Raw genomic sequence first — 11,927 nt, 5'->3', positions numbered from 1 at the left:
TCAGAAAACAGCAGGGTAAGCATCGATTTTGGGAATAGCTTCTAACTGTAGCAAAGGACTGATGAAGGGGTTTCCTGCCAAGATCCACAGTCTGCAGGGTAGGACCATACCTAGGATGACAGTTGTCTACTTTCTGGGGTCTTATTTGCCTCTGATTCCAGATGTCATACTATGTCAACCCATAAACTTAATTTATCAGCACTCAGTCTTCAGTCTCTGTCCTATACTGCTCTCCATACCTGTTGCTAAGATGCTTCATTGATTGGTGGAACATGGCATCACCTGTTTGTCCATCAAAGGCCTTAACCTATGTGGTAACTTATGGTAGAAACCCAGGTCCATGCTGTTCTTGTGTCTATGCCAATACTTTAGCTTCTCATATGTTCTTTGCACCCAGCACTGTGATCACATCTACTGAGTTCTAGTCATCTTTCTTATCTGTTGAGCATTTCTTCAGGATGAGAAGAGTTTCTTATGTGCTGCCAATCTTGAACCTAACAAGGAATGGGCTAAATCCAATATAGCACTGAGTGGGTAGCAGGGTGTTCTCCTGTCCTTTTCTCCACCGGCATTGGTCTTTGCCTCCTGACATTGGCATTTTCCCCACAGGTACTTGCAGAATACACAGTAGCATCCCTGGACTTCCAAGGAGGTTGCTGCAACAGAAGGTCAGCAGGGTTCAGTGAGGTTTGGGAAGCTTTCTGTGATTGCACAAGGCTGACCATTTGGGAGAAGGAAAGGTGATGGGAATCATTAAGTAACTTCTTAACTTCATTTGCATTTCAGGCTGTGAAAACCAGGACATCACTGCCTTTCTATACGGCTTTGGTTAGAATCTTTTGAGTTCTCGTATTAGATCTGCCCATAAAAGGAGGGAACAATGGCCGTGGCTCTATTAGATGACTGGTGTAAGGGGATGGATCTGGACCCCAAGAAGGCTGTGCTCATTGTGGGCATCCCCATGCAGTGCACTGAGGCTGAGATAAAGGATGCTCTGAAAGAAGGTTTACCTCCCTTGTGTGCACACAAGGTGATAGGCAGGATGTTCAGGAGGGAAGATGAAGCTAAGGCAGTCTTAATAGAACTGACTGAAGTTGTTGATTATACTATGATGCCTACTCATATACCAGCAGAGGGTGGGGCCTGGGAAGTGGTTGTCAAACCCCGGAGCCCAGATGATGAGTTTATCAGTAAGTTGATCTACTTTCTGAGAGATGAAGGGCGGAGAATGGTAGATGTGGCCAAAGCCCTGGGGTTTAGCACTGTCCCTACAGAGAGAATGGAGCTAAGGAATTTAGACAAACCAAAAGACTTGAAGTCTCTGTGCAGTAATAGCACATGTTACCAAAAACTGAAAGTGTTTTCTGGCAGTCCCTTTCCAGGCCCAGGAGAAGAAAGCTTTGAAACCTGGTTAGAGGAGGTCACTGAGCTGATGCGGTTATGGCAGGTGTCTGAGAGGGAGAAGAAGCAGCGCCTTCTAGAGAGCCTGCGTGGCTCTGCCCTGTCGATCATGCAGGCACTGTGGGCTGGCAATGACTCCCTAACTGTAGAGCAGTGCTTAAAAGCCCTAAAGCACATCTTTGGGAGTAAAGAGGACTATGAGGTCTTACAGTTCAGGTTCCTTCAGTCTTCTCAGAAACCTGCAGAGAAGATATCTGATTACTTGCTACGTTTAGAGCCCCTGCTGCAAAAGGCACTGGAGCAGAGCCCATTGTCAACACAGAGTGCAGATTCAATTCGTCTCAAGCATATCTTATCTCGGGTCTCCATGAGCACTGGCCTTCGAGGAAAGCTATCCCTCTTAGATCAGCAAGGGTGCCCACCTACTTTTCTGGAATTAATGCAACTCACTCGAGATGAGGAAGAGTGGGAAACCACTGTGGTAGTGAAGGAGCAGAATCAGGCAGAAAAGGAAAATAGGACATGTGAGGCAGCAGATCAAGTTGTCACCCAGGCAGAGTATTTTAGGGAGATCAGCACCCAGACCATAGGAGAAGAGATCACATCAGTGAAACGGAGGCGACTGCTGTGGAGACACAGTGCTGGGGAAGAGGGACATATAAGGGAATCAGGTTTCTGGGCTGAAAATGAATCCGATGAGCAGAAACCCTGCGTTACAGCACAGGAATCGGGAAACGAGAAAGGGGCTTGGGCTTTGAGCCACCCCAACCCCAAGGAAATATAGGCTCAGGACATCCAGGAATCACTTCCTCTGACAGGCAACAGAGATACTTTGACAAAATCATGGAACAGCCTGGACAAAGGACAGGAAACATGAGTGTTACAGAAGGGCAACAGGGCCAGGGTAAGGCACCCAACTTCTTACTAGCTAGAAACGATTCCAATAAAGAAGAACAAGTTCCACACAGCTCAGTGACTACCAAATGCCAGGTCCATGGGGAGTGCCAGAGACAGAAATGGGGAGCTAATGTGATAACCAGACGACAGGGTAATCCAGACTCCAGTTGGGATACTAGTGGGTCACAAGATGGTGAGTCTGGGTGCTCTGAGCTAAGAATGCCCACCGGCACTGAAGCAGCAGAGGGTGTGGAGGAGCCTGCCACAGGGTTGTCTTGGGCAGAGGACACCAGTGCCTGGGAGCAAGTGCAGCTAAGCAGGGAGGCAGTACCCAGAAGAGGAGGCCGCAGGATCCAGCCTGTCTTCAGGATTATCTACACTGCTCTAGGGGAGCCCCACGAGGGCAGCACCCTGGAGTCCTTTCGTGAGTGAACTTCCCATCCCTGTGAAATCCCAGGTCTCTGGAGCCAAAGGACCCCGGAGGCCAATACTAACACAAGGCAGTTTTCCTTCTTGGCACCCTAACAGGACACCAGTGCCCAAGAAGAGCCCCAGGCTGGGGCACATGGCACCACAGGGTTTATGCTCTCAGCTGGCCTGAGCCTGGTGTGCAGGGCAGGTTTTGTGTGAACAAACAGGAGGTGGAAAAGCAGCAGGAAGAGGACTCTGGGGCATGGGTGGGGGGTGCGTTTTGCTCTCTTTTGTCCAGGACTGCTGGAGAATTCCAGAGAGGAAGAAGGGAGAGCCAGGTGAATACAACTCTGCCAGGCAGCTGCCAAGGCTGGCCCCAAACCCTGCCAACCTGGGAGGTGGCCTGGAGGCATCACCAAGGTGCCATCCTCCATCTACCACCCATACCAAACAGGTGGACATCACAGAAAAGGCCATCCATTGCAAGGGTTCTGCCAGCTGCCTGGCTCTTCCAATACAAACATCCCTTCCCCCTTCCCTTGCCCCTTCCCCTTCCCTTGCCCCTTCCCCTTCCCCTTGCCCTTTCCCCTTCCCTCTTCCATTGTGGTCCAGAGACAGGCTACTCCCTGTTCTGGAACCCCACCCCCTTATCTGTTAACCTCATAGTGACTCAGCTGTCCAGTGAGTCCCTTCCTCCTTCCAGTGCTTACCCACCATCAGCTGCTCCTGTATAAAGCCCTTAGTGAGGTGTGTGTTAATAAGGGCAACTGAAGGCCCTGACTATCTGGTCAGCCACCTCTCCGTACCCTGGCATGTGGTGTGACTTTCTGTGCCAGCCTAGGCTATGCTAGCTGCTCTCCCACCCACCTGGTGTTGTGAACTCCTTGTCAGCTTTCCTGGTGTACATCTAGGCCCGCCGCCTGCTGCTTGTTCTCTTGCAGATATGTGTGTGTGTGTGTTCTTACCTGATCAGGTGCTCCCCAGAGTTCCCTAGTCCAGTTCTGGGATCATGGATGTTGACAAAGCTGATGACTTCAACTTGGGACTGTGTGTGATGTTCCACTCCTGTTATTACTTATGGTGTTACTTTCTAGGGTTGGTGGGGCGCTGCTTGCCATGCTTCCACTAATTCCCTGTGCCTGGACTATGGATGCTATAAGGCAGGACTACACTGTAGTGGGTGATCTCGGGAGACAGCAAAAGACCCCTGTGTGGGCAGGGCCTATGGCTTCTAGTGAGCACTCAAAGTTTCTGTTATGTTTGTTTTAATACAACTTTTGTTGAATAAATTTCATGAATGTTCCAACTGTGTTCTGCCTCTGCTGGGGGTGAGTTGGGCAGCAGTAGTGGCTGGGTTGACACTGGCATATATGCATGTCAGAGACCATGAGGGGCTATAGTGGTCTCCTGGGTGGGAAGGAACCAGGCTATGGTAGCCAGTGGATATGGGGTACAATAGCTATGTCTTCCTAGAGCATTTGCCACAAACAGGAATAAAGGAGCTGTGTGCTGAAGAGAGGATACAGTATAGAAGGCAGGCCCCAGAATTCTTGGTGCAGCACTATACTTGTAGAGAGCACAGGGCATCTGTGTGATAGATTGACAGATATGAAAAGATGCCCCTATAGATGTCGTCCCTAACTCAGCATGGTGTTTTTCCTTCTATATTGTTCAATCTACCCCCTGACTGGTTAAGGTTCCAGCTTCTGTCTCCACTGAAGGGTGAAGACCGGTTGGAGAGTGCTTGGCAGACTTGGGTATCACAGGAAAAAGGGTAAAGAGGGACCCATCGTAGATACCATGTCATAGCATTCTTTCTTTCCCGTGGGGATATATTTGGCTGTTTATATGCACTCATGCGTGTGTACACTCACATGTACAAGTGGTTAGCCTGCATGTCTGACTGACTATTGGCCAGTGGATAAGTATGTGAGTCACTGTAGGAGCTTCTTTTTGAATGTTGGGAGTGTGTATGCCCATGTATGATGGATCTGGATGTGACTGTCACCGAAGATTTTAGTATGATAACATGACATTGTATGTATGTGAGAATGGGTGTGTCAGAGCATGAGGCTGGACTCAGTGAAGTTCAAGTGTCTTGCATGTGAGTCATGTATGCCTGTGAATATAAATGTGTATGTGTTACTGGGTAATTGTGGCTGTCATATGTGTTACTACAGAGCTTGTGAGCCTGTGTGTTAAAAATTTGGTGGGTCTGACTTGATCAAATGAAGATGGAAAAGGAGGTATCAGGAGGCAGAACTTCATTTTCACAGATCCATGCATCACTCTGTCATGGCCTGATATTATCTGTAGTGAGTGCTCAGGAAAACATGAATGAGTAGGCAATTCTTCCCTTTCCTTTAGGTTTACAGCTCTGAGATTACTTCCCCTAGGAAATCATCTTTAATTTGAAGATCCAGATAATACACCTCTTATACTCCTTTAGTGGTTATTATTGGAATGGGGTTGTTGACCACTATTTTCTCATTGGGGTAGGAGAGCTCTGTCTGATATCATTAAAGAGAGGCAAGGAGACAGCCTGTCTGTGTATAATAAATTCATAGTAAAGCCACGCATCATTGTGGGACTGTGGAAAGTAGCCTGGTCCTTTTGCCTCCTCCTGGGCACCAGGCCCCTGACACTAGCTGCAGACCCCACAGATTTGTGGCCATCAGTCATGAAGGGCAATGCCCCAAGCCCTCCACATGTAGATAAGGAAAAGGAAGTGACTTGTGGTCACATAGAAATGGCCAGGCTAATGAGGTAACTAGAGTCCTGGAGGGCTTAGCCAATAAGTTTTTCTTCCCAGACATTCCTCCTTACAAAAGGTGTTTAATCTCAGGCCCGCCCTGAGGCATGGGGTATGGTTTTTTACAGAGCCATTTTCCACCATGGCGATGTATGATTTGGAACCACAGACTGTCTCTTTTTATGGGGAGCCATGAAGAAGGCCTTTGCCTACAGAGCTGCAGTCTAGTTTCCCATAGAAGGCCTCTCTGCACTTCCAGCCATGACCACCACCAAGCCCAAGCCTGCTGCCCGTCTTTAAGCCAAGGACTTTCCCCGTGGGACCAGCTGGAGCTCCTCATCCCCTTCTCCTCACTCCCAGGGTTCAGGCTCAGAACCCCATGGCCCAGGCCTCTTTAAGGCTTGGGAACCCCTTCCGCCTCCAAGCCAGCTCTAGCCGTCCCTGTGCCTCAGACTGCATTTCTCCCACTCCAGGAGCAATGTCCTGGGCCTTCCCTACAGTCCAACACTTGCCAGAAACAGCGTGGGGTAAACACAGTCAAACTTCCCATGTTCCAACTCCCAGAGCAGCTGTGCCCTGTGGTGGAGCAGACTTGAGCCACATCCATCATCTTGTTTGTTTTAGACAGGCTCACTTTAAGTAAGCAAAACAAAATAAGACAACAAATCCTTCAGTGTTCTAAGATTCTATCAGGGATCAGGCCTGTCAACTCAGAGTGACCTGTCTCCTGAGTGCTAGGGTTATAGGCATGAGCTACCATGTCCAGTTTGGTTTTGTAGCAAGAATGGCATCTGGTAAACAAACCACATGCTTATAACTACCAAGGTATACTTAAGTGCACACATACACACAAATTTTTTAGAAAAAAATTATAGGTGTCTAACATCTTAACATTTATTGTAATTTGTGTACATTAATGTGGATTAAGCAAGTATAATTAAAAACACTAAGCAATTAAAAAGAAGTAACTCAATGCAGAACCATCCCTCTGTTAACTACAGAGTTGTGTCTAAGACACAAAAGGGCTGTTTGGATTCAAATCAGTACTAACTTTATAAGCTGACTTTGAGTATATTCCATATTTCTAAAACTTGAACAGCAGAATACACCTTGAAGGTGGGGAATCCATCAGATCTGGAGCCTCTTACTCAGTCAATGAGGACTGCACTGAAATGCCAGGTAACTAAGGGAGTGACTTCATTTTCTCTTACTAATTCATTTGGCACACATTTGTTATTATCCCCCATTTTCTAAGTTCCATCCTAGTGCTGAACTTGAGAGAGACTAGTTCATAATTAGTATTGGACTGTGGCACAGTATATTCCTCCCATTCAGAGTACAGGTAACAGATAAATAGTCCAATAAGTAGAATGTTCTTCTCTGGTTACCTGATAGGAAGAACAAGTCCACTCAAATGTGTTTAGGGTTCAAAGTCTGGAGAAAAAGAGCTATCTTATAAGTAAATCCAACAAAGAGGCCTCCATTTTGCATCCCCAAGTCTTGAGGGCTATTTTTTCTTTCAAGGAGCTTCCAATTTAATGCTGAGCCCTGAATGAGGTTGACTCAGAGCAGCACATTAGCAAACTGCAGGGCTGAACCTGCCTCTGCTGTGCCAGACATCAACTGGTACTGTTTGGAATACCTGAGGACCTAGAAGTTGATGTTAGTTTGAGACAGATTCAGAACTACAAAACAAGTCACAAAAGGCTGTGTGATCAGTGCAGAGAGCCTTCTGCGTGTTTCACTGGATAGCAAGCTTTGCTTTCAGAAGTTGCATAAGCCAAATTTGTTCCTGGGTGAAAGCCTCTGGAGGAGAGTTTAGAAAGGGAGCAATTAAATTACTGTAGTGTTTCAAAGAGGGACACAAGAAACCCAGAGATGGGATGAATTTCACACTTTTCAAAACCATTTCTAACACTACGCTTCAGGGAAATATTTCACAGTACGAATAGGGGCCCTTCAAACAGTTCCTGGTATATACTCAACACTTGGTCAATGCCACTATGATTATTACTTTTGGAGAAAGTATAGGATCCAGAGAGAGAGAGAGAGACAGAGAGACAGAAAGACAGAGACAGAGAGAGAGACAGAACAGTGGTTATACAAGGTTTTCCCCACTTTTCTGAGTATTACTTTCTTCATTTCTAAAATGAAGATGAGAATATTTTAGAGATTATTAATGAGATTAAAGCCAGTACTTCACGGTAATGCAGGATGTGTGGTGAAGTCTCAAGAAACCTTATCTGTTTTCTTTGCCTTTATCTGCTTTCTGTACACCTTTAAAGCAGTTCAGAGAATAAAAGTCCAGGAATACTTAGGATAAAGATTTTAACCAATTATCAAAATTCAAACAGACACAGATATCCCTTTGGTTATAAGCCTCCTAATATTGTATTTTATCAAATTTAAACCTGCATAAACTTTCCAACATGTGCTGACATACCTGACTGGAAAAACTCAAAGGAGAATGGGAGGAGGTAATTTAAATCTGCTACATGATTCAATCAAAAACAATTAACTATTTTAATAATTGAGAAATTTAAAAATACACACACACACACACAAAGTAAATAGACGAGCTAAACATTAGCCTATTGCCAACTCTTAGTATTCAATGCCTGTAATTTCCCTACCAGGGTTCGTCAACAGTGTTTTGGCTTGGCTCCTCAGAAGCCTCAGAAATTCTGCATATGTCAATACCTAGACTTGTACCCATATCTAACATACTACGTCATCTGCACTCATTAGAAAGCCAACATGTCTTAGGGAAGTCAAAGAGGACTCATTCATCCTGGAAGCAAGGATTTCAAGCCTGAACTGAGATATTCCTAAGGTATAAAAGGCTACACAAAAGTAATTATAACATCACTGTGATACAATCTTAGATGAATGCTACTTCAGTACAAGGTGGGCAGAAGTACAGTGGAACCATGGAGGATGAAAGAGAGACGGAGCCAGCAATTTGGGTCAGTTGGCCAGCCAAATACAGCTAGGGATCATGAGCTTCTGTTCAGCCTGGAAGAGCCAAAAAAGGAAATAGAGGTGCCAGTGAGACTTGATGTAAGTATCCAATTGTTTAGAACCATTCTACATCTTTATTTCTACATCTTTATTTCCTTGTCACAAAATAGCCCCAGGTGTCTCAGGGTTAACAGATTCAGCTGAGGTTCTAGATGGCAGAGGTACTTCTGTAAAGGAAGATACTATGACTGACAACTTGGAAAGGGTCCTGGGGCTGAGGGTGCGGAAGAGTTCATACATTACTTAAGATCTCAAAGCAGCATAGGTCAGAGGACAAGTACTTGAGATTCTCTAATTAGATGGCTGAGAAGCATAGCAGGGTCCTGAAGTAAAACCCAGGTCCAAACCAGGGCAAATTTTTGTCTTGCTCCTTTAGTTTAATGGGCTCTTGGATGTTTATCTTATGAACTTCCAGCACTCACCTAGAAGAGTTTCTCATAGCATTTCCCACAGTGGATAGTATCACGGTGAATGAAGATCTGATCTAGAAGATCACCCATCGGTTTATTGCAAATCCCGCACTAAAAAAACAAAATGGAGATGCTGTGAGTTGATGGCACATCCTGGACTTCCAAGGAGATAGAACATTGCAAACATAGATATTAAATGTGATTCATAAAACAAGATGAACACACAATAAAACACCAAAAGTAAGCTGGTAGGGACTGGGGTGATGGCTGTCAGTAAAGCACTTGCTGCAGATTTGATCTCCAGAGCTCATACAAAAGCTGGGTGCAGAGACACAAACCTGTAATCCCAGGGCTGGGATGGCAGGCATGGGATTTCTAGGGCTCTGAATAATACTCCTGTTCTTAAATAACAGAGAGCAACTGAGGAAGACATTCAGTGCTGTTATCTGGCACACACACACACACACACACCACTGGCAGGATGATCAGCTTACTGGCCAGGGGCTGCAGTTTCACAATTAGCCCAGGTTAAAATCTTGACTTTTATTTATTTATTAGCTGAATTAGATGGGCAAGTTACTGAAACTTTCCCAGCCATGATTTCCTTACCTAAAAGATTAGGAGAGGCTGGAGGTTGTGAATGTTTAAGGTCCAGAAGAAGGTGATAGTGTCCCACAGAAGAGGAGGATGTTTTAGTAGCCCAGTCCCTCCCATAAACCTGTGTCAGTGGCAGAACTTCCTAACCTTAGAAGTTGAGTAAAAAGAGACCAAGAAGTGCCAGGTTTTTCAGAACTCTCAGTGTCTCCAGTCTGAGGCTTCTAGCTACAGGCAGCCAAAGGTGCACAGGAAGGAGAGAATAGCCTTTAGACATCCCCAAGTCTCATTGTTCATTCTCTCCATGCACCCTTCTAATGGCGATCTGTGTACCTTCTACTTCTCAACTTATTTTTCCTGGCACAGTATTCTTCAATGTAAATCAGTTATGATTCTATTTCCTATATAGTGTTTTCTATCCTTTTAGTTACTGTATACCAGATTAGAACATGGACTTAGAATGGTGCTGATACATTGAGGGGTCACTTCTGGGCATGCAGAAAATGGGTAAACAATATATATGAATGACCCTAACCAGCGTAATCACTAGACACTGGGGAGTTGATTGCACTGCTTTGCTTAGACAAGGCAGGCTGCTTCCCCCACCCCCAAGTTCCTACTCCACAGCAAAGTTTGTCAGATCTTTTGGGTCTGGCCGTCAAAGACTGACATTGTCCTGGGACCTCTGTACCTAGTAACCATGGAGGAATTTAGGTTGATGACTGTCCGGGTAGCTAGTAAGTTTGCCAAGTTTTAATAGATTCAGAAGCTACTTGGTCTGTAGTTACCGTTTACTCAAGTAAAATGTATCCTCACATGTCTAATGGGGTTGATGAGTAGGCTAGCGACACCTTTGTCAGTGTAACAGCAGCACCTAAGGCCTCAGCAGCCTTCTCTTCACGTGCAACAATCAGGCCTTAGGCCTCATTTTCCTGGAGCTTGAACTAAATCTAGACACAGTTTACCTTATTACCAGACTCAGAAAAGAGATAAGCTCACAAAACAGATTTCAAATTAACTTTCACTATTCCTTTATTTAAAGAAACTCACTTTACAATAACTGCTCTCTCAGTGATTAACCCACCTGTGTCTTTTTTTTTCCCTTTGGTTTTTCAAGACAGGGTTTCTCTGTGTAGCCCTGGCTGTCCTGGAACTCACTTGGTGGACTAGACTGCCTCGAACTCAGAAATCCGCTTGCCTCTGCCTCCTAAGTGCTGGGATTAAGGCGTACGCCACCACTGCCCGGCCACCTGTGTCTTATGGTGAATGATTGGATAGAAAAAAGGTGTAAAGTTTATATAACGTCTAAGGATATAAAAGCTTAGGTTGTGAGGATTTAAGAAAATAGTCTTTGGTCTAAGAAACTGTCTTACATACATACACACACACACACACACACACACACACACACACACACATATATATATATATATATATATATATATGCATGCAAGTTATAAATTTCTGAGGATGTGAAAACTTAACTTGTGATAAGAAAGTGACTTAAGGTATAAAAAGAATAAAAACAGTTTCAGATTTCTTTCCCTCTATGCTATGGTTATATTAAGACTTCAAAACCTCAAGGTTTTTTTTTTTTTAATATACATTAATCAATGAAGTTCTGATGAAGTTTTGGTGAAGCACTTCAAAAATGCTATCAGTCATAAGCTCAATATTTTAAATTCCCTTTAGCTGTCTTCTAAGCATAGACTTAAAAGTCTATACTTTTTTACTGTGCTAAAAATGTTTATCTAATCTATATATACCCAGCCTTCAGAACAGAGGAAAAAGGCCCTGATTTCATGATCTGGACTTCTACTGAAAATCAAAATTAAGTGAACTTCTGCCTTTCTGTTCCATGGGACGTTTCTGTCCTCCCTGAACTTGCCTTGAAAAGTGTTCATTCTTTTAACCCAGAATGATATCCCAGGCTTCTACTGTGGGACCTTGTAGGGCAGCCTGTAGCCTGGTTGAGCAAGGCCCACTCTGGAGACACAGTAGAACATTCTACGAGGGACGGAACCCGTGAGCCATGCCCCCAGACTGCTGACTCCTCAACTCCATAATCCTGTTGCCATCGGTCACATATGGCCATGCCCCAGACCCCTAGCATTCTGGCTGGACTCCACCTGTAGAGTCACCTGGCTCCAGCCAGGCTTTTCCTGCCCCAAGGTTACCTGGCTGTTGCCACATAACCCAGCCTACTATAAAAGGAGGCTTCTTGACCCTCCTCGCCCCCCCCTTATCTCTCTCTCTGCCCTCTCTTGCCCCTCTCTCTCTGTTCCCCCCTCCATTCTTTCTCCTCATGGCCATCTCTCATCCCTCTATCTTCTCTTTCTCTCTTTACTTCTCTATCTCCTTTTCTCTTCCTATTTCTCTGTAATAAAACATTGAAACTATAAACTGTCTCTTCTTATCAAAACCCACCACTTAGTAACATG

The 11,927-nt window shown here is 45.0% G+C and overlaps 2 protein-coding genes across 3 annotated transcripts in view; one reads left to right on the top strand and one right to left on the bottom strand.

Annotated features, from left to right (window-relative positions):
* Nucleotides 1-797: 797 nt before the first annotated feature.
* Nucleotides 798-2,730, top strand: Pnma5 (PNMA family member 5). Its single transcript, XM_052171677.1, is given in 2 exon segments — nucleotides 798-2,264; nucleotides 2,267-2,730. Coding segments are annotated over 2 exon segments (1,848 nt in total). The 5' UTR covers nucleotides 798-880.
* Nucleotides 2,731-6,373: 3,643 nt separating this feature from the next.
* The window catches only part of Znf185 (zinc finger protein 185 with LIM domain), a 47,958-nt gene continuing 42,404 nt past the window's right edge, over nucleotides 6,374-11,927 (bottom strand). For both annotated transcript variants that reach the window (XM_052171590.1, XM_052171591.1), the window contains exons 19-20: nucleotides 8,905-9,003; nucleotides 6,374-8,476 (exon numbers count right to left, since the gene is read on the bottom strand). In XM_052171590.1, the coding sequence (XP_052027550.1) occupies nucleotides 8,905-9,003 (99 nt within the window). In that variant the 3' untranslated portion in view covers nucleotides 6,374-8,476. The remainder of the gene's footprint in view (nucleotides 8,477-8,904; nucleotides 9,004-11,927) is intronic.

This window comes from Apodemus sylvaticus, chromosome X, assembly GCF_947179515.1.
Source record: "Apodemus sylvaticus chromosome X, mApoSyl1.1, whole genome shotgun sequence".
Lineage (NCBI taxonomy): Eukaryota > Metazoa > Chordata > Mammalia > Rodentia > Muridae > Apodemus > Apodemus sylvaticus.
This window is presented reverse-complemented; position numbering and strand designations above follow the sequence as displayed.